This window comes from Symphodus melops, assembly GCF_947650265.1.
Source record: "Symphodus melops genome assembly, chromosome: 23".
In the NCBI taxonomy this organism is placed as follows: domain Eukaryota; kingdom Metazoa; phylum Chordata; class Actinopteri; order Labriformes; family Labridae; genus Symphodus; species Symphodus melops.
In genome coordinates, this window is record NC_136713.1 from 6,098,586 (window position 1) to 6,120,860 (window position 22,275).

A 22,275-nucleotide genomic window follows, 5' to 3' on the forward strand; every position below is an offset into this window, starting at 1 on the left:
CATTCGAAGCATATGCAACATTTTCAGCACCTGTCTTGGACGTTAGACGCAGATATCCTTTTTATTTGCCTCACATGTGGGGGGAAAATTTGATTTACCGCACTTTAACTGTAGAGAATGTATCTCACATTGGCTCTGACAAACAGTGCAGAGGAAAGGCTTTGTCTGAAGTTGTGTTTGTAGCTGTCATTATGCCGACCAATATAGCAACAATAGCTTTGTTATTGTTTCTTTTCCTGTTTCCCCCTGACACGTTTCTGTCGCATTGTCAGCCAGGGCGGCCTTGAGAAAAAGCATCTTAGCTCTGAGACACTTGTTGTTTTGTCAGCGTCGGCTGTGATTGACTGTGGGAACCGTGCAGATAAATATAGGGCAGGCGGTATTGTCATTTCTTTTTCCTGCGTGGGGCCACATCTGTGTGTTTGTTTTGGAGGAGGGAGAGGTGCACTCCTACTTCATTTACAGAACTAAATGAGGCTGATTTGGTGTTGGAAATTTTGGATTCAGGAGAGGTTTTCTGGTAGCGCCATACTGAAACTCTGTTATCGTATCAGTGTGTAGCTTACATGAAAGGAGAGGTATAACTCGTATCTCTTTCTAATTGGTTAATTTCCTCATCAAAGCGCCAGCAGTCACTTCAAACGCTGGAGGCCCAATCTGCTAATTGCTATCTAAACATCCTTCAGAAAGGACAAAGACAAGCCTGGGATCCTTTGCCTCCTCTCGTCCTCCGGCTGTCTCCACCTCGGTTCTGTGCATTTTATCCGCCCCAGCGCGTTCTTCAAAAGCCAACCCATTGGGATGAGTGTGTAATGTTGCCATGGCAACCTTTGACGATAAGCACAATCGGTTCAGTGGGACTTCACAGCTTGCGGAGAGGATGAGCGGTCATTCAACTTTATCAACTCTTTCCTTTCACGGCTGTCAGGAGCCACATTCAAAGAGGCGTGTAAAAGAGTATTATGGTATAGTTTGAACGCTCTCAGTCGATTGAGACATCTCGGCTAAAACTGGGCTTCCCTGAGATGTATGCAGGAAGGGACTTCTATTTGTGTTAGATAAGGTATAGTGGAGATGCGACACTGATCGGTATTGTAAATGTATCTGATACAGCCTAAAGCTCAGTTTCAACATTGATCCAATAATTACAAACCCAGCGATAAAAACTGATGCACTTTTTCTAGCAGTAGCTGATACTGGAGGCTGACTGATGAGGGATTTGTGGGGCAGATATATGTATATTGAAATTGGGGGGAAAAAAACAATCTGATACAGGAACTAACAAAGACTGCTTGTCTCTGTCTGTGGAAAAGCAGCCCTGTTTTTTGGCTCATCTTCTGCAGACCTGCAGATGTCGATAAAGTCAGATCGCATCATTTCAAGGGAGCCGCCACTAGAGCGGCCTCCAGGTTCGTCATGTTATTTTGGCATTCCTTCCAGTCGCATCACGTCAAGTCTCACTTTCGCTGTTGGACTGGAAGAATACGTCTCGTGTGTAAATGTAAGCATGCTGCAAAGCTGCCTGTTTGATGGGTGCTGTATGGCACACGAGCTGGTCCCAGGGTCATTTCAGGCACGTTGACGTTAAACCAAGGTTATTATGTCAGAAAGGGAACTCCCAGCTGACTCATTCAAACCCAGCTGAAACAAATGTAAACTCATCAAGTCATTCCTGTCTGAAACCGTCACTTCTAGAATTGGACCGATAAATTAGGCAGCCGATAATATCTGCCAATATCGGGACATATCAGTCGGGCCCTAGTCGCTTCATATCCTCACTTTTCTCTAAATGCATGAAGACTTCTGCATCACTGCGACAACTTTTTGACCTTGTTTAGATTGAGCGATTGCTTTAATGATGTAATAAATATTAGTTTTCACTTGCTTTACAAAGCGACTGAAAACTTTCCGTTCACGCCTTCAGCAAAGCAAACGCTGCACGCTTTAATGTATTCCACTACTGCTCTGTTACTAACATTTTAAAAGACTCAAAAAGACCTAAAGGAGAAGAGTCATGCTGCAAACATCACCCAATCAGAGTTGCAACGATAATGTAGCGCTTTGGGAAACTCGCTTTGCTTAATCACTTTCATGTCCGCCAGGGGTAAACACGTATTTCGAGGCGGCATTAAAGCACTAAATCATCCGTGATTTCTACAAACATGGTGCTGCATTCAAGGCACAATGAGCATTTTCTCAATTAATAATCTTGTCACAGTGCAAGTTTGTCAGTGTGTGTGCGTGTGTGTGCGTGTGTGTGCGTGTGTGTCGGGTGCAAAGACCCTCCACCCTGATGAAATATGCCCTTGACATCACAAGACTTGTTTGTTTTTTTTTGCCCTGTATAATCTCTGGCCCCCCAAACATCACATCTAATTTCACATGCGCCGCTATACCCAATCTGGGTCACACAAACAGACACACACACACACACACACACAATCACAAATGTCAGCCTTTATCATAATCGCTAATAGCCCCTGCATCCCGCTCTTTGACGAGCCAATCCTGTTAGGTGTGACTGACCGCTTCAGAACATAAAAGGCCCTGATTGGTCACGGCTAGTGTGGCAGGAAGCGGATTAGGGATCAACATGGCATGGTGTCTGGCATCACACAAAGACACTATGTGTGTGTGTGTGTGTGTGTGTGTCAACAGTTTGCATTGTGTTAACTTGTTCACCATGCAGAGAATGAAGCCCCGTGCCGAACAGCTGACAGGAATTTGAGGAGGCGAGATGGGAAGGAAGGATGCAAGGAGATGAGAGAGATCTTATTCTGCTTGTAATCTGACATCTAAAAGGATTTTTATCACCCGTCTAAAACTGGAGTTTGTTTCATCTCTGGGTGTTTAATCTTCTCCTCTAATTGGAGAGCCACGACTTCTGCGTGCACCTGCTAGCTAGTTTATCCAAAACACAACCCCCCCCCCCCCCCCCCCCCCCCCCCCCAAAAAAAAAAAAAAAAAAAAAGCATAATTTATCACGTAGCCAACTTCCTACAAGAAATTCCCGGGACAAATATTTAGAGAGGAAAGTCTGTGGGAAAATGTTTTGACTCTGCTCCACATGCCGCAGGGAGCGTTCCAGTCTTGTTCGTGCATTATGGAAGCAGATATAATCCTTTTTTTGGTCAATAACATTTACAATTTGTAAATGAAACGTTGACCTTGGCACAGGAGGCGTGACCCCTGAAAAGACAACTTGTTCTCGCTGACTCCCTGAGGTCAGGGGTTAATCCGCCAGCCATCGTGTGCTACCAAAGCAGATTATGGGGCTTTCTGAATTGATAATCCCATAAGCGGTCTCTCAAAAAATTCTTCGACAGATTGAGGTAAACAAATGTGGAAAGTTTGTGCCACACAGAGAGTTTCTTCAGTAAAAGGGGCGCAGCGTGAGATATTAATCGGTGCGTTTACGAGAGCGATGTATGGACAGTGGACCTTCTCTCTCTCTGTTTCAACGAACATGAGGTGATTCTGCTCTCTTAGTTTGTTTTCGATTTTGCACAAGTCAAAAACTGTCAATATTCGGGGTCGCCGGTGGCGCAGCGGCAGTGCGCGCGACCCCACGTATTGAGGCTCAGTCCTCGCGCGCGGGCGGCCCGGGTTCGCGTCCGGCCTGTGGCCCATTTCCCGCATGTCTCTCCCCACTCTCTCTCCTCCTTTCCGACTCTATCCACTGTCCTCCCTCTACAATAAAGGCATAAAGACGCCAAAAATAAATCTTAAAAAAAAAAACTGTCAATATTCATGGAAGCCTGAGCCACGTCACCCATCTGCTACCTCAGCAGCAGCCGCCGCCGCCATGCTGGAAATACTGTCTTAACCTCACTGTCAACCTAACAACACGTTACATCGCACCCACCTGTCAATCATGTCAGCTTCTCCCCCAACTATGCATAGAAAGAGACTTGCAGTGCTTCTGGAGCCAGCCTCAAACGGACACTCAGTGCATTTCACTTTTTTTTTAAGCAAACTTCCATGAAAAAAATTTACATGCTGCACCCAACAACAATTACTTCATCACAATACTCAGATGCAATGCACAGCAACAGTGCATCCAGAAAATAAAAAGGCCACTGATCAAAAAGAATTAAAGAAAACAAGAGCACTGCATTGCCACACTTTGCATTTTGGTGATTTCCCCAGCATATGCTGCACACCCGCAATATTTATATTTAAATATGAAAAGACCACTGTACGGCTTAATATGGTTAACTGCTAACATTAGACTTGTATACAGGCGAGACATGCAGCAGCATAGGACTCCAGACCAGTAGGGGGCCCCAGAGGGCTGACAAAAGTTGAACCAAAGAAGCAATCCAAAATGTGCAAATTTTGCAATGACAGTAGGAAACCTTCCTCAGGGGGCAAATCCAATCACAATCACTGCTGTTGCCCTGTCAAATGCTGGTGCGAGGGCCCTTGAAATACATTTTGTCTATAGGGTCCCAAAAGACCCTAAAATTGCCACTGGATATGTCCTGGTGTCCCTTTGAAAAGTGTGCTTTATTCAGTGACACCTAAATAGCACATTCTTTACATTTTCAGACCTGTAAACAACTAATGAAGCTTAATAATAGCAGTTTAGCTCCCCGCATTGAGCAACAAGAAAAATGGCCACCAGGTGTATACGAGACGCTGTTGCCTATATTATGGTGATTAAGGCATTTGTCCAACGCGACCAATCTGTCTGTGTCATTCACTCAAGGTGACATATTTCAACATTTTCAAAAGGTAATATGTCCAATTTCCTCTTTAAAGCAATGGTCAATGTTTTGCCTTAAAAAAGGTTGTTTTAGACTGTTTAAAGGCAGATATCGTAATGTTTACACTTTGTATCGGATGGTTTGCTCTCTTAATTCCAACATTTGTGTGTGTGTGTGTGTGTGTGTGTGTGTGTGTGTGTGTGTTTGCAATTTTACGCCTCCTGTCAGTTCAGTAAGAACTGGAACAGCACAATCATAGCTCCACACACACACACACACACACACACACACACACACACACACACACAGACAGAGTGTATGCTGATTGTACGAGCCAGGTCAACAGGGATGACCTACTTCTCGGATTCTGCTCCGTGGACTGCCACAGCCGCTTACGTCAACTCACCGAATGGAACCCTCCGCCCACCCCAATGTGTTTTTTTTTTTCTTTCTTTTTTTTTTTGGGGGGGGGGGGGGGTTAAATAGCTTTCTGGCTCCGTATTATAATCTTTTTCTGAGTGCTTTCGTGTCACATCATTTACTGGGAGTGATCTGGCACCGGAATAGCTCCCCGCTGCCAGGGAGGAAGTATAACTTTTTCAGCTCAGTTTGTCAGTTGATGGCTCAGTTGACTATTCATTTTGATGAGATGCTTAGCAAAAGAAGCGCAGCAACAAATCTTAATGGCAAAACATTGGAAGAAGAAACTCCGGCGAGAGCCTTAATTTTTGGAAGATTATTCAAATAAATCAGCATTACAAGGGGCTTCATGTATTATGGAAGGAGAGGGAGCCACAAACTCTGCTCCCAGTCTCTCCCTCGCTTGTGTTTCGTGCTCTTGTCGAATCACTTTTAAGAAAATGGAATAAAAGAATTGCTATGAAAATTTTAACAGCTTAAACTATGAGTGGAAAGGAGAGCCACAACCTCCTTGGAGTTAATGAATGATTTAGGAGAAGTCGAGCGCAGACTAACGGGGAAGTCTGCTCAAATGTAAACAGGAAGACACATCCAGAGTTTCATTTAAGAGTTGTTCTCAAAGTTGATTTGATTTTTTTGAAAAGTAGGCAGCCCCTGAAGTCCCTAAAAGTGAGTTTGAAAATTCGAGAGGCCACACATGACGACAAATCATGACAGATGAACAGTTCAGTTCTTTTAGTGTGTGGTGTGCAACGAGACGAAGAACTCAGTTTTGTACGTGGAATCACTGAGGAGAATGTGGCCGGATGACGGAAGTGGATGTTCTGTGTTGTGCAGGGTAAAAAGATCCTGAAAACAAGGGTTAAGCCATTCCCTGCTTTAAATAATTACATAATAATTTTGATAAAACGTCACATTTAATGTGAAATACACTTTACTGTGTTGATCTAACACTGATACAGTATGTGTCTGTAGCCTGTCTATTAACCCTGCAGCAGTAATTAATTAAGTTCATCCTATCCATCTTTTGCCTGCTCCACTTTTTAGAAAATGTGTGCTCAAACAGGCCGTTTGGAGATTTTCCTCTTATGACATCACAAAGGGCAGAAACCCCTCCCTCAGGTGGGTGACACTCACACAGCTAGGTGTTTGTTCTGCCCTCTGAGTCTGCCTACTGTCTCTAAACAATAGGGAAATAGAGTGAGAAAGCCCAAGCCACCCGAGCCCTTCCAGAGAGGGGGCGTGGTCAGACAATGCTCATTTGCATTTAAAGCTACAGACACAGGAACAGCCTGTTGTGAGCGGGGCTGAAATAGGGTTTCTAGGTGTAATCAAATAAGATAAACTTCACAGACATGTTTTAAAGAGCTCTGAGACCTATTTAAACTCGTTGAAAATGAGGCTAATATGTGACCTTTAAAAGTAATTAAGGCTGTCTTAAAAATCCAAAAAAATCTTTAATCAACTGGAGCCAAAACGGGAACGTCGCGTAGAATCTAGATGCTGAGTTTTGCACAAGTCCAAGTCGTGCCAGAGCAGACGGGCTAAGGCAGGTGAAGAGTGAGTTGCAGAAAAAGTCAGGCAGGGTGAAGATGATGCATGAATAATTTTGTTTTGGAGTCTGCTGCTGATGGAGATGCTCTTATTTTAGCAGTGTGGTGCAGTTGAAAAGAAACACAAGTGTGTTGATTTGTTCTGGTGATGATGGTAGAAGAAGGTTATCTGGGGATCTATGAACAGGAAGTTTGGTTATTGCTCTAAATAAGGTTGAGGAGAATGATTGGACATGCAGTCCTTGATAGCGGTCAGACTGTGGTTTTTTTTCCCAGATCGACTTACTGATATTAATTTTGTTATACAGAAGCAATCTACAAAAAAAAAGTGGAAATATGCTCACATGCAAAAGCTGCAGGGAAATGAAAAGAGCTCAGTGGAGGAAGCTCTCACTGCTTATTCAGCTATACATCGCCCCCTAATGATCACTCTTGGTACTGACTTTAATTCCACAAGCACAGAAGACAAGCTTTTCTGACACAGAGGCAGCCTTGACAGGAATCAAGAGTGGCAAGATAGAAGGCGAAATTCACATCTTCTACTTTATTACTTTTATACCAATAAGCCCTCTTCTATTTCCACTCTTCCTTCCTCCCTATTCTTCCTCCTAATGCCTTTGACACCTCCCTGCACGGTTCAACAGTGTCACCTATGGTGCGCTGAGAAGCATTTCACCCTCCCCCCCCCCTCACCTGCCACTTTGTGTTTTGTGGGCCTGTGTGTGTGTGTGTGTGTGTGTGTCTACGTTGAAGCACACAGTTTTGGGTTGCCGTGCGTGTTTTTTTGTCTTTGTCAGAATAAGGTGGATTTATACGCTTCATTCGTTGGCGCCTGCAGGTTTTCCCTCCTGTCACGCGGCGACCTGTCAGAGCTCCGTCGATGTTGAACTTTTCTTGGCTCCGACAGCATCCTCTTTAAGTCTGTGCTTTTCGGCGCTTATGTAAAATGCTGTCTGCTGTTTATGAGATTTGCCGAGAAGCTTTGGACAGATTTTTGAGAATGTCTTTGGACTTTTTCTCCCAGGAGGAAATCTGCTTAATTTAGTCACCTTCCAATTCTCTGTGCAATGCTAAATGCACACACATGCTTGAAATGCCTCCTCCTCAATACAAGGAGATGGCTGTCGATCGACGGTCAGTTTGGGTTGTTTTTTCTATTGTGTTTAATTATTTATTGTTTTACGAACTCTGATTTTACATGTTATTATTTCTTCTAATTGATATCCTTGAAGTTCCCTTATATCACAAAAAAGCCTAAACATGGTTAAAGAGGACATCTTATCCCCCTTTCCACCTTTTCAAACAGTCTAAAAGAAACATCTGTGCTGTGCTTTGGTCCTAATATAACATTAATCAAGCACCAGAGGAGGTTTGTGACGCTGTTTAAATCTGTGTGTGTGTGTGTCTCTTTAAATGCAGTGACCCCCCCACCCCACAAGTTTCCCCGGTAGACCTCTTCTCTCATGAGAATAAAAATGGCAGACCTAAGCAAAAGTTTTGCTTTCGACCGGGAGTGGAATTAATGGGTGGAGATACTACTACTACTACATCCCCCAAACATCTACACACACAGCTTATCTTACAAATAGGTCTCTATACAAGCAGCTGCCACGCTGTGTCACATTTATCCACAGTCCTAACTTCAGTGTCTCTATATCGTCTGAAACGCCCCAAAAAACAGATTTAACATCAACACTTCCATCAAGAATCAGCCCCCACTTCACAGAGCATCTCTGGAAATATAAACACCTCAGGGAGGCTTTTGGGAGCCGTGTGTGTGTGAGTGTAAGTCCTGGAGGATTTGTGGTGTTTACAGTCCCTCCAAACAAGCGTGACTCACTTCCATCTTCCCTTCTCAATTTCGACCCTCTTCATTTCCTCTTTTATCCTCCAATTTTCACTCCTTTTCAAAATCTGGCTTTTCCTCTCCCCTTTTTGTAGAGAAAAAAACAAAATCAAAGCTGCTCCACTGACATCGGTTTCTTTTTTTTTGACACAAATGTACGAGTATTTGTTCTGTGCAGCTCATGTGAGCAGGGAAATGAATGTTTTCCGACCTTGTTTGGAAGGGAAACCTTGCAGAAAAGTGTCAATTACAACATGAAGGAGGGATAATGTGGGAGTGGTGAAGTCCACTTGGATGCACACAAGCTTTAAGCTCAGTGAACAGTGACATCTGCTGCAGAATCCACACGAGAGTGTTTGCAGTGGACGCTTTTACTGCTTTATAAAATGCATGCATTTCATTCAGAAAGCAATAATTATCAGTGGGCTTCATTGCTAGACCCTCTTGAAGCATCGTTAGCTGTAAACAAAACTTCAAAATCTGCACATCTGGACTTTTTTTTGTTGTTCTTGCACCTTATCTGTATTTCTTCACATCTGCTTTGATTTTCTCACAACATTCCCATTTCCACCCCAACAACCAACATCTAGGAGACACCGGCTTGTCTTTCAGTTCATATGAAAAAAAAGACGGTTTCAGACACTTTTTTCCTTCAATACATTTTTACGAAACGTGGTAAAAAGAAAAACGCTGATTCATTCATTGATTTTTAGAAGAAAATCGATGACTGGTAATATCTTTGTGTGGTTTAGTATCATTGGGATTATTTTCTCCATGTAACGATGGCCATGGCTGTTGGTGATTTTGAAACGTGACCTGGCGCTTTGCATTGTGGGAAACAGTACGCCAGGAAGATGATGCATACTTGTCAGGGTTAATGGAGACTCATTACTAACTAAACTGACTAATTATAAACGGGCGACAGCTGTGTGTGCAGCCTCGACACCTGCATCCACTGCAAGTACTTCCTGTTGAATTCATCAGTCATATCAGATTTAATAAAACGTATCTCTCCTGTGTGGCAGGTTACATTTCCATTACTCGCACTGAGTTTCACGTCAGGGAATCAATTAGCATCTGCTCATTGGCTGCAGCAGCCACGACTGGAGAGTAAAGTAAAACAGCGAGAAAGAAGGATGCAAAAAGAATGACGATATGTGCAGGTTTTCTGTGCACATATTTGTGTTGGATTGGATATTCCATAGAAAATGCTCTTTATTAATATACAATAAACTTCTTTGTTGCTTTTAAAAAGCTAAAGGCCTAGATAGTGAGCCTTTTAAGGGATTTGGTTGGTCTAGCCTTTTAGGCATGAATAACCCCGAATGTTTCAGTCTTCTCACAGACTTAGAGACTGGCAGAGTGTTCAGTTCTGGATTCTATAAGTCCACTCAAAGGTCTGCTCCATTGAGATCTAAGCCCTCCTAAGAAAGCAGTAAGGAGTAAGCTGTTTCACACCATTTATTCACAAATCCCTCTGCTTTCTTTTCTTGTCTCCGGCCTGCAGACAGCTGAGCGGCTCTTCTGGATTTCGCTGACGCTGCGCCTGGTCCCGCCTGGCCTCCTCTGAGCAGGATGGAAACTCTGGAGTCAGAGCTGACCTGCCCAATCTGCCTGGAGCTCTTCGAAGACCCGCTGCTGCTCCCCTGCGCCCACAGCCTGTGCTTCGGCTGCGCCCACCGCATCCTCATCTCCCACTGCGCTACCAACGAGTCCGTTCAGAGTATTGGCGCCTTCCAGTGCCCCACCTGTAGATATGTCATTTCCTTGAGTCCTGAGCGTGGACTAGAAGGACTAAAGAGAAACGTGACCCTGCAGAATATTATCGATAGAGTCCAGAGGGCCTCATCTTCAGCTGGGCTCCCTCTACCACTTCCTGCGCCCCACAGTGGGCCCAACTCTCCCAGCGAGGAAGGGAGCAACAGATTGGCGCTGGTCCCAGTCAGCGCCGCCATGTCCAGCCCCGGCACGCCCCCTGAACCGGTCCAATGCCAGTTCTGTGAGCAAGACCCGCCTCAGGACGCCGTGAAAACATGCGTGACATGCGAGGTGTCGTACTGCGAGGAGTGCCTCAGGGCCACACACCCCAATAAGAAACCGTTCACCGGACACAGGCTCATCGAGCCCATGCCGGACTCCCACCTCAGGGGGCTCCAGTGTCTGGAGCACGAGGAGGAGAAGGTGAACATGTACTGTGTCACTGACGATCAGCTCATCTGCTCGCTGTGTAAGCTGGTTGGAAGGCACAGGGACCACCAGGTGGCAGCACTGAGCGACCGCTATGAAAAACTCAAGGTAAGCTCAGAAGCGTGTCTTTTTTTTTTTGGTAAGAAGTTGCTATTTTTAGTGATTTTGCCTTTTTTTCAAACTAGTGTCCAGTCTAGTGTCCTACAACCTTTGAAGGATGCTATATCAAGGTTGTAGTGTCCCTCCATTAGTATCTTTCCACTAATAATGACACTTTCATTTGATGCTCCTCTGCAGTATGAAATCTCCTCTTATCCTTACCCAGGTATCTACATCAATTATCAACTGAGATTTTTATCATCTCCTGCTGAATTATTATCTCTCCTGAATAATTAGCAATTAGCATAATCACTACTTCATGCCAGTGCACCAGGAGGGTATTTGGAGCGTACACACACACACACACACACACACACAGTCAATATGCAGCGTGCCATTAGTGAAGAGGTATGGAGTCTTCACTGAGGTTGTAGGTTAACAAGCCCCGATTGCCTGCTGGGTGTAGGTGTGCTTAATTGAGCATGGCTATTAGAGCGTGCTGCTAATGGCCGGGGAAGCAGCATGCATGTGTGAGCGTAGATATGTGTGTGTGAGTGTCTTACTGTGGAGCTTTTGCAGACAGAACTGGGTCTCAGAATGTCCACAGGATACCGATCTCGCACTAATCTTATAATCTGGCCCAGAATCATCCAGCACTCTTCTTAAAGGGACAGTTCTCTCTTTTTAGGGTCGCACTTCTGCAAAGTTTGAGGGCTTGCAAAAAACGGTCCAAATCGATCAAAGACACACAATACAATGAGATAAGTTATGTGATGCAATATGTCTCTGCGATTGCTTGGATTTGGAGATAAATCATCCATTAAAAGTTAGCAGACACATGCTATAAATAAGCTCCCTGAAAATATCGGGGGCTGATACTGGAAAAATCAATGCACCCCTGATATATCAGCTGATATCTTTCTTACTGTAGATCTTTTTTCCATCTGTTGATATAGATGTACATACTTATTCTGTTGGACCCGCAAATGCAGTTATCAAACATTTAGACGCTCACAAGATGGCCGCTTGACACTCTGGAGGGTGGTGATGTTTAACTCTATAGCACCCTCTGCTGGTGAAAGAGAACTGAGTGAGTGTAGTACAATGAAAGTCAAAGTAAGTGCTATTTGATTGGTGACTAAATCTAGTAACATCAGCAAATATCTGCTATAAAATAAACCAATACGATAATCACTAGATATGCTCATATCATCTGAGATTATCGCCTAGCTGATTAATCGATCAGGCCCTACTACAAAGTTGACTTTTTTATTGAGTATGGACATACACAGACTATTCAAGAGTCATGAAGATGAAACTGAATTAAAAAAACACCACAGGGTCAGTGTGAGCTGGCTGCTCGAGGGTGAAGCTCATTATGTAACAGACAACTTGCAGCAGAAGCAGTTCAACAGGTTCAGACTTTCCTCAAACTCTCATCCAACCAAAACATTTTTAGGACCTTGCAGATTACTTCACAAGTTAGAAGTTTCCTGCAGACCAATGTGTGAAAAAAAGAAACACTCACATCCAAGCTTGTTAAAGTGTCGTTAACACAGGGAACGTTTTCAGCAATACGGCTCTGCTCGACGCCACGGAAAAAAAGTGTTTGGTGAAAAGCCGTGGTGGGAGTCCGTTAAGGAAGAGGTTTTCTCTTTTTCCAGAGGTTTGAGTGTTAAGTTGGTTGTTATACGTCCTTAGAGAGGCAGCATAGTTTTAATGATAAAATGGAGAAAATTATGAATCACAAGAGGCGGGCCAAAGGTGTCAAAACTCTAAGACGAGGAATGTCCTCGATTTCAAAATCCAGAACAATCATGAGCGATTTCAAGCAACTAATTTTACACTTTGCATCTTCGTTTTAAGTAGAAGAAGACAAAAATAGCCTCAGATAGATGGTTATTTCAGAAAGGTCAACATAAATCTGCAAGGAGCTGCGAATGCATCCTCAGCCTCCGATCTTTATCATCACAACAGAGGAGAGCATCTGCATCTGCTTATCTTTGCATGTTTCAGCCCATTTAAGCAGAGAGAGGAATAATTAGCAAGGAAAGTACAGGTCAGTGCATCATTTGATTATCATGCTATCTGTTTCTCCCTCCATTCATCCGTTCAGAGAATAAAAGCAGGTCAGTGCACATGAGTCATCATACGGGATAGTTATAAGATTCACACAGAAAAACAAGCCGATGCCATTCTGGTTTCAATCCAATATGTTCAAAAGTGTAAAAATATTTGCCATGCAAGCACGTGGTCTTTCTTTATCTCTTGGACACAACTCAAGATGCACACAAAAAAAAAACAATCTCAGCATCCCTGTTTTGTATTTTGCATGCAGTACATGTAAAGGAATCTATGAAGGTAGCATTTAAGGTTGCACAAAAGTATCCAAATGCAGGCCCATCCACAGAAATTTGTAGGCCCCTGACATCCCCTTTAAATGGCCCCACCAAGTTATGATTTAACGTATCCGATCAGTGCTTTCCTCCTGACTAAAATGAGCTCCCTCTGCCTGGCTTCTATCAGCCTTTGATGCTGGTGTGAAATACGTTTTTGAACATTTTCTTGTTGGGGTTGAATACCCGCGCCAGCTCCCTCCTTTTCTGACATGCTAACACAACTGACAGTTAAGTCCCATCTGCGCTCGGCACACAATAAAAAAGTCTCACGTGGTCCTCGTTGCGTAAAATTAGGAAGGACCGTGTTTTGTTTATTTTTATTTTGCTGACCTCTATGAGCCCTCCCCCATGCGACTGGGGGCCTTAGCTTTCCCCTTTGTCCACCCTCATGGGCGGCCTAAGAATAGATGCTAATCATATGATATTCCTTTGTTAACCTCAAGGAGCTTGCATCCTGATTGATGGATTAAGAACAAGAATCTTCACAGACATGTTTTTTGAGGAGCTCCTAATTGCATGCTTGCAGCTAGGTACTGGTAAATACGGGGGGCCAGTTTGTGGTGCACACATAGTTTTCCGTGCACACCTGCAACTTATTTTTTATGTCGATGTTCCCCCCTAGGAGCTCTGTGGGACAAGAAAGCTTGGCGACAGCGTTTCCATTGCTGTTTACTAAAAGCAAAATGCAGAATCTGTTCATGTATTTTTTAACGAAGTAAATTTTCTTTGCTAAAGTGTTCTCTAAAGTTTAACAGCTTCCAAAAGTCCACTTTAAACCTGTTTAAACTTTAACCACACAGTTGGCAGATTAAAAAAACAGTACCATGGATTATTTCATCGGCCGTTCGGTCCTGACAAAGAGATCGCCGACGAATGATGTGCTGGTGAAAAGGCATCATATCAGAAGGATGTTCAGAAAGGCAGAGAACAAGCCACCGTTTTGCTTTATGAGTGAAAATGAAGGGAGTACTGTGTGTAAAAGAAATGAAATAAATAAATCATGAGCTGCCGTCTGTCAGTGCTCGAACAGTTTTCACAGATGGAAAACAAAGCATGTTCACTGCTGCATAACTTCTGAGCATGCTGCCGTTTTTTTCTCTCTCTGAAAACACGCACATTTAAGCATGCTTGTCTGCACACACATGCACAACAGACCTCCTACCTGCCCTCAGACCTCGCCGTAATCTCAAGAAAGACTCAGGCAACCACTCCTTCATCTGACAAAAAACAAATGGGCCCTTTTTTTTTTTTGCTTTCAGTTAGAGGGGATTTGAGCAAGTCTTCATGCTAGCCAGCTGGCACATGACACGAGTTTAATGCAAAACACTGGTTAAGACCCAGTTAGCCTGGAGCTGACCTCACAAGAATCTAGGTGTTTGAAAAAAGGAGGAATGTAACACTAAACACTTTAGATTTGAAGCATATGGGAGTAACTCAGAGGCTACTTTACAATGCTTTGGCGGCCCCTGTGGACACAACTGTCACTACATGAGGTGTAAACTTGGGCTCATGGATGTATTTGCAGCTGTGTAATAGACAAAACTTTAGAAAAAATACAATGAGTAAATAGCAAGAAATAAAATCAAACTGATTTCTGGGGTGGCTGTGGCTCAGCGGTAGAGCCAGCCTCAATTGGACATCTGATGAACTGCAAGATTATGCACTTTTGCATTGGCTTCATTTTTCAACAAAGGAGGTTGCTGCTTGGTTGTCAAGCAGTTGGTAAATGCTTTAAGTGTTGCACAAGCCACTACAGGAATATGTTTACTGAGGTTTATGGTTACCAGGACAAGACGCCATTACCATTAAGGGTAACGTGACAACCAAAAGATACATAAGACACAAACAATCTCTGCTGTGTTTCTCTCACTGCCTCTTCTGTATAAGTGGTGCTTTAAATATATCTCAGCCTGAGGCTAACTTCTGCTTCAACTGGAAAGCTACATTCTGTACACGTCAGTTCCTTTAACCCTAATTCAGTAAACAGTCTCTTCTTCTGTTTTGAATCTGTGCGTGGCACTGTTGTAAAACAACAACAACAACAAAAAAAACACGAGTGAACGCATGCAAACACACAGAACTGGACAGAAAATCAAATATTCAAACTTAATGTCAGATTTGTGAACCTTCATATTAAAAAAAAAGTTTTAATTCAGCCTTCAACTTGTTAACTTGCAACACTGAGGGAAGTTCAAGCCCTTGAGAGGCACAGTTTTCAACAAGGGATACTACTGTTAGGTCACCATTGCAGCTAATTAGAACTGAAAAACAAGCTGAGTGGCGTGCAATATTCATGCAGAACAACACTTTTGGTTTTGAATTTAGGACATTGACTTTAGGGGAACAGCTCGGGCACGGAAGCATTTTTAACTTCATGCCCTGTGAGCCAAACTTAAAGTACTTGAGACGTTACAGATGGTACTTCTTCCTCTTCTTTTTTTGTTTTAAACAGATATAAGCCTGACAACTTGAAAAGTATTTTGGTTGTATTTTCTGGACTATTTCATGCACATCACCTTTTTTTTAAAATTTTGCTCTGCTGGAATTTTGAGATAATCCCACTCGGCACAGTGAGGGGGAAGAAGACGGGGGGAAAAAAACGAATATCAGATGATTGGAATTGGTTCCTTTTTTCAGCGGTTGTCGTGGCGTGTCTGATAAGAGCCGTAGAGGTTATTGTGGGAACACCCATCCTTTTTGTGAGATAAAATTACTCCCATCACAGGAAATTGACTGAGAAGGCAGCTGGAAATAGCTTTTAAAGTCCTTGGCTGTGGGTCTGCGGAGAAAGAACCTTGAGGATAAAAGACGGGAGCTGCTGTGTGTGGTGATTCAAATCATCGTTTTTTTTGTTGTTGTGTTCATGTGGTAATCTATTTTGGTTTAATCAGCTGTCCTAGTGTTGAAACATATCGTGGCTGTGAAGTGCCAACATAGACCATAAAACATGAACAGACACAAAACATAGCATTACTGATAAGCACCATATTTACCTTTTTGTCCTCCAGCTGCCTGTCTCAATAATCCTTTACATCATAAAACGCACGTTTCCCCTAACTTACTTCGTAATATATTCATGGCTATTTTGTTGACAATTTCCACCTTTAAAATCCAACTTTTGCTTTCACAAACTTCCTGAAAAATGAAGGACTAAAGAGCAACAGCAGCTACAAAAGCGTGGTCGTTTGCCGGTTTAAGTTCTCACATCGCTGTAGCAATCTTATAGGAGTGAAGGATAAAGGCATCCTTTTTTTCTGCTACAGAGGGCAAAAGTGCATACAAGCAGGGATGTGTCCAGAGGGGTGGCATGGGCCCCGCTTGAAATCTTATTGGCCACCCAAGGTGCCAACCCCAATCCTTAACATGCCCATGCATAAAAGGCCCTGTAAGAAAAATGGTAACAGGACTGGAGTGGAGAAAATGCAATAAAGTAGCATCTCTGGTGAAGTTTCTGCCTGTAAGATGCCCAGCGGAGAAAACACGACACTAGGAATGAGAAAACGCACTTCAATGCAGGATGTAAAGTTAGCGATCATCATTTCAGAAGTTTTCAAAAGTTCTCAGTGTTTCCCTGTCTTTAAGAGACGCCTGCTGCCTCAAAAAAAGATGTAGTTCTCTTCAGTTGAAGTAAATAACATTAATTATCCGAGATCTTAAAGTTTATTGTGCAGCACTCCGTCTGCTCTCTCTTTCATTCTGTACCAAGTGTTCCTTTTTGCTTCGGGGGCCGTCTGGTCTCTCAATCAAACACAATCACAAACTCTCCATCCTTTTCCAATTTCCTCCAGTACAATGCTCAGTCCTTGCTTACTTAAAAATGTTTTCTCTCTCTCTCTCTCTCTCTCTCTCTCTCTCTCTCTCTCTGTTGTGCCTTGCTTGTGAGTGTTGCGTTTGTTCTTCTGCAGGAGTCGTCTGTGTTTCTCTCAGAGCAACACAAAATACACTGCACCCAATTTACAGAGGACAATAAAAGCAGAGAAAATGGGCGTCAGGAAAACATTGTTGTCTTGAAACTACCGCCTCACCAATTAATCCAAACATCAGTATTGGATGCAGAAATCCCATATCAGTCAGGCTCTACTTAAATAAGCACTGGATTATGAAAAGAAGGCATCACAAAAATAGACTGAAAGTCATTAGAAAATGGTGGAAACGTTGTAAGACATGGAAAAGAAATGGCGATACACATGGGTACGTCTTTGACTTTTGTCCCACTATTTCGGTTTCCCCACTTCCTCTTCAATTTGTACTTTATCTCAATGTTTCTCTTTGTAATTAAACTGTATTTTAGAGTTTCCCTAAATACCGCTATCACTCAAATCGAAATATTTCAGAAAAAAGGAAAAGAATATCGCTGACTCTTTCGCGGTGTGTCGAGGATTCCTGAGAAAAACAATCCTGCTCGGTGTCACAGTAAAAGTAAAAAAGTTCTGCGTCTAGTTTATTACCTGTCTCTATCTGGGTTTGAAAGTGTCTGTGTTTCTGTGTGATCCCCTTTCAGTAGATAATCTGCATTGCTTCAGGTCGATTTAGCTTACTCATACCCTTCAGCTGCAAATCCCATACTTATGTGATACGCAGATGACAATAAGGTTTACATTGATAGAAGAAAAAAACCCAAAAGTGACACATTGTGGGATTTTGATCTATTTAGCTCAGATTTATAATCCAAGAGGATGACACAAGGTGGTAAAAAAAATACATGCATTAGTGTCACAAAGTGGAATTTGGGGGACATGAGAGGAAGCAGTGTGAGAATCGGAGTCGAGTAGTTGGAGCAGAACAGCTTTAACCAAAACTAGAAACAGATGGATCGAGCATCTCCAGGACGTGGATCTTATTTTTAGTATCATATTTACACTAGAATAAAAGCGAATTTCCCTCGGGATCAATAAAGTATCTATCTATCTATCTATCTATCTATCTATCTATCTATCTATCTATCTATCTATCTATCTATCTATCTATCTATCTATCTATCTATCTATCTATCTATCTATCTATCTATCTATCTATCAATCGATCTATCTATCTATCTAGAAGCCTTTCTCTTCCACTCTGCTTGTTTACTATGGATGAGTCAAAAACAGTCAACATTGTTCCTGCAACTAGGTGGCCATGATGTTTACCATGTGGGTTTTTGGGGTTAGTGAATGTACTGACATTTACTTGAGTCAAGCTACTTGCAATTTGACACTGTTAATCTGAGTGCAGTGTTTTACTGTACATCTGAAAACCCATCAAATTAAACATGGCTCGGATTAGTGGGTCCAGAGCAGAGATTAACTCTTTTTGGAGGGCGCAAGAGGGGAGGTGCTTGTGAAAAACTACAAAAAAAAACAAGCAGGATGATTGACAGATGATCAACTTGACAGGAAGGCAGGCAGCACGGCTCAGAGGGATTTAGCCCGATTGGCAACATAGATGCTGCAGATGAGGTTTAACCCTTTTTTGTCCAATGTTGACCAGACGTGAACACAGGCATTGAGACTGACAGATAGATTTTTGCAAATCCAAAGGATGCTGTTATGTTCCATTAAATCTTACATGTAGACAACATTGTTTAGGTGCAATTGCAGAAATGTTAAGTCTGCATTTGACGTGTATTCTCGCTGGTTTAAGTCTGCATGCGTGCACATTTTTGCACATGATACAGCTGCAGCGTCATTGCAAGATCTGTGTTCTCCTTATCGTACTTGAAGAGGTTTAGTTTATTTTTATCCCAATGCATTAAGTGATATATTCCTGTCAGCAAAGACCTTTATGCTGCTTTCTCTTTTGTGTGTCATGGCCGTATTAAGGCCATCCATTAAGCCCCTAGTGTCATGAAAGAGCACACACACAAAAACACACAAATCCCACCATCTTTATGTGTCACTGTTTATTTAATATTCTCCCTGGGGAAGCTCTACTTTAATCCTCCATGTCGCTTCAGAACCTGGATCTGTTTACAGTGCTGGAAAAGCAAGCTTCAAGGTGCGGGGTTTTGTAAGCAAGCGTTCTCTAGCTTGTTGACTGTTTTATTTAAACTTTATGTCAAGGCTATACCTGGAAAAAAAAAATGCTCCCTCAGCCTTGCCGCTCCGTTGCACCTTCACACCATTTCCAAGACGTGTAAAAATGCCAGCATTTGCAGAGTCAGGGCTTTAAATCCAGCCAGATAAGAGTTTTGAACGGGACAGTGAAGATGTAGAGGAGTCAGAGGAGCTTAAGCATGCTCCGTTTGGCAATTATATATGACGGTCTTGGAAGTAAAGGAGACAGCTTGTGACTGGGTGGATGTAAAAGAGGGGAAAAGGGGAGGGGGGAAAAAAAAGGCAGGGAGGGGACAGAGCTGAAGTCCTGTCACCTGTTTGCCGGTTCTTTAGTTGAGAGTGCTGCTGCTGCTGCTGCTGCTGCTGCTGCTGCTGCGTGCTCTCATAGGGGGAAAAGCTTTTGAAGCCTAATTTGCCGCTTGGCCGAGTTTGCGCATGGCTTGGTGCTCAGTGGAGTGGCTGTCCCAGTCACATCCTCTCCGAGAGTAGGATCCTCGCTCGGAAGCACAGACCGGGCAGGATGAGGAGGCAGTACAGGGATGAGGGGTATCACCCGCGCTCAGAGGTACTTCGACTGTAAATTCACATTTTACGAAAACTCTCGGGGGAGTCTGTTTTGCACGATTTGGATGAATTGTTGTGAGGAACCGAACATTTTTGTTTTTCTCTTGAATGCTTTTGCTTTGCAACTTTTTTCTCGTCCGTGTAGCCTCTAAGGTTGTCTTTCAACTTCTTTTGTATCTAAACGCGGGAAACTATTGCATTTTTATCCATCTACGATAAGCAGCTCGTCCCTTCTCATCTTGCTCGTTTCCATCCCTTCTGCTGTACTTTCTCATTCTCTCTATCTTGTCTTTTGTGTTATCTTTGGATATATAGCAAGCCCTGGACTCCAACCTGACCAACTTGATCAAGAGGAACAATGAGTTGGAGTCGCTCATGGGGAAACTAATACAGACATGTCAACATGTAGAGGTGAGTCACCCTCTGAGGTCAGCATTGACCTATATCAATGAAATGATCATGTTGTTCTGCTTCGGTAATTATATAATGCAAAGACAAGACTTTTTATTTATGTTTGTTCACTTAGCCTGGCATTGTAATTAATGCACACAATCTCTAGTTGTTACTTTATTTTCTGCAGTTAGCTTAGCTTGTAGCTACATTTTGAAACTAAACTGACGCAGAGTTTGTCAAAAATGAACTGCTTTATATTTTTTCCCCCTTCAAATTTATTCTGAACTAAAACATTCTGTGATGCATTTAGTGTTTTTGTAACACAATTGAATATTTAGGGAATACGCACTTGCCTTGTCTGACATACATTTTCTGGAGGATTATTTTTATGGTAAAAAGAAATAATAAAAAAGTAAAAAAGTAGGCCAAGCCGTAATTGTATGTTTTGATGTCTAATTTAGTTGTGATTTGTTTGAGATTCAATGACAATGCTCAGGCTTAAGGGAAAGCTAACCTGCACACGCCTCTTCGCTTTGTTTTTGACACATAAAATCTATGAGCTTTAGCATAATTTATTCGACTTTTAAAGCCATGCACAAGCTAAGAATTCATCTTAAACCCTCATAAATTATTATTATCATCATTTTTTTCCCTGTATAAACTGGAACAGCACGTTTCTATTCGCAATCACTTGACATCTGTTTATGTCTGCCATGTTTTTAATTAGAATATTAACCTTGTATGAATGTCTGCTGTGCGTGTATTGAGCTTGGCTGAGGGGGGTTCTGTGCTAAGCTTGCCTGTTCATGTAACGACGGCCCACTAAGAAGCTTTAAATAACGCAATGCCACAGGGTTAAAAGGCTGCAGCATCTTGCTTTAGAAATAATGGAGAGCAGCCTCTCTGCCTTCACAAACCGCCAAGAAAAGAGGATTGCGATTTACTTAGAAAACGAAGAGTTAATTCTTTTCTCTCTTGCTAAAGTGCCATGTGCATATTTTTGTGTCACGAAAAGATGTTTTCTATCAGCATAGCTGGAGAGGAAAACTCTGATGATGGACGAATACTGAATATGCAAAAATGAAACACCTGATTGGATCAGACCAAACAGCCCACTTTAGGAATCAGAAATGAACAAATGATGGCTACATGACTTGTTTCTACCAGAGTGCATCATGGTCACAACTTTAGACCCAGCACGGAGTCACAACTCTCCCAAAACTCCCAGAATAGCGCATTGAGTGGAAGTGCGTCGTCTTCAGGCGAGAAAAGTTACGAAAAAAAAAGGTGGAACTTTCATGAAAACATACATGCATATGCAGCTGCCCATGAAAGGTGTGAAAGTGACAGCTCTATAAAAAAAAAAAAAAGAGCAGGTCACTCAGGAAAAAGCACTTCACTGGCGTCTTTTTTTAATGAATATTTCACATTAGATGAATCTTCTCCGGAGCTTTTATGGAGATGGCATCCGGGTTAATCAGATGCTTTAGAAACTTATGAAGTTTTAAAAGAATAGTCTGACGACTTAATTTAAACTTAGGCAGTCCAAGATGTATTTTCTGACAAATGCGAAGTGGCACCAATGGCAGCCTCACATGAATTTGAACCCACTGCTTCCAATAAAGCCTGGGGGTAATGGGTGCGTAAAAGGAGGCCACTGCACACTAACATCCAGTTCCCCCTGAAAACAGTCGCTTTAATGGTTCTCATCATTGAAGAAAATCCTAGATTTTGAAGAACATTATTATTCTTACTGCAACAGAAATACATAATTTTTCTGTCACTGGATGTATTAGGCTTGCAAAGTTATCGTCGACTTTCCTGCATAAAGTTAAGCCATCAAAAAAAGTGTACAAATCTCTTAGGATGGAGTCATTTCTGTATGAGCGTGTGTGTATTTTTCTGTGCTAAATGAGTCACTTAGTGTCCCTGCCAGGGTACAATCTGTCATTCTGATCACAGGCTCCAGAGGCCTCTGCCCACAGTCATTAGATGTTCCACATCTTTCCATGTCTGATGCATTCTAGTCGCAATCTCTCTGCGTGTGTATGTGTTGTGGTCGGACAACCA

General features: G+C 42.6%; 1 protein-coding gene across 2 annotated transcripts in view; it reads left to right on the forward strand.

The window, feature by feature from the left end:
• Window positions 1–22,275, forward strand: part of LOC306818313 (E3 ubiquitin-protein ligase Midline-1-like) — a 51,107-nt gene that overhangs the window by 17,087 nt on the left and 11,745 nt on the right. For both annotated transcript variants that reach the window (XM_079335828.1, XM_079335827.1), the window contains exons 2-3: window positions 10,036–10,823; window positions 20,128–20,223. In XM_079335828.1, the coding sequence (XP_079191954.1) occupies window positions 10,104–10,823; window positions 20,128–20,223 (816 nt within the window). In that variant the 5' untranslated portion in view covers window positions 10,036–10,103. The remainder of the gene's footprint in view (window positions 1–10,035; window positions 10,824–20,127; window positions 20,224–22,275) is intronic.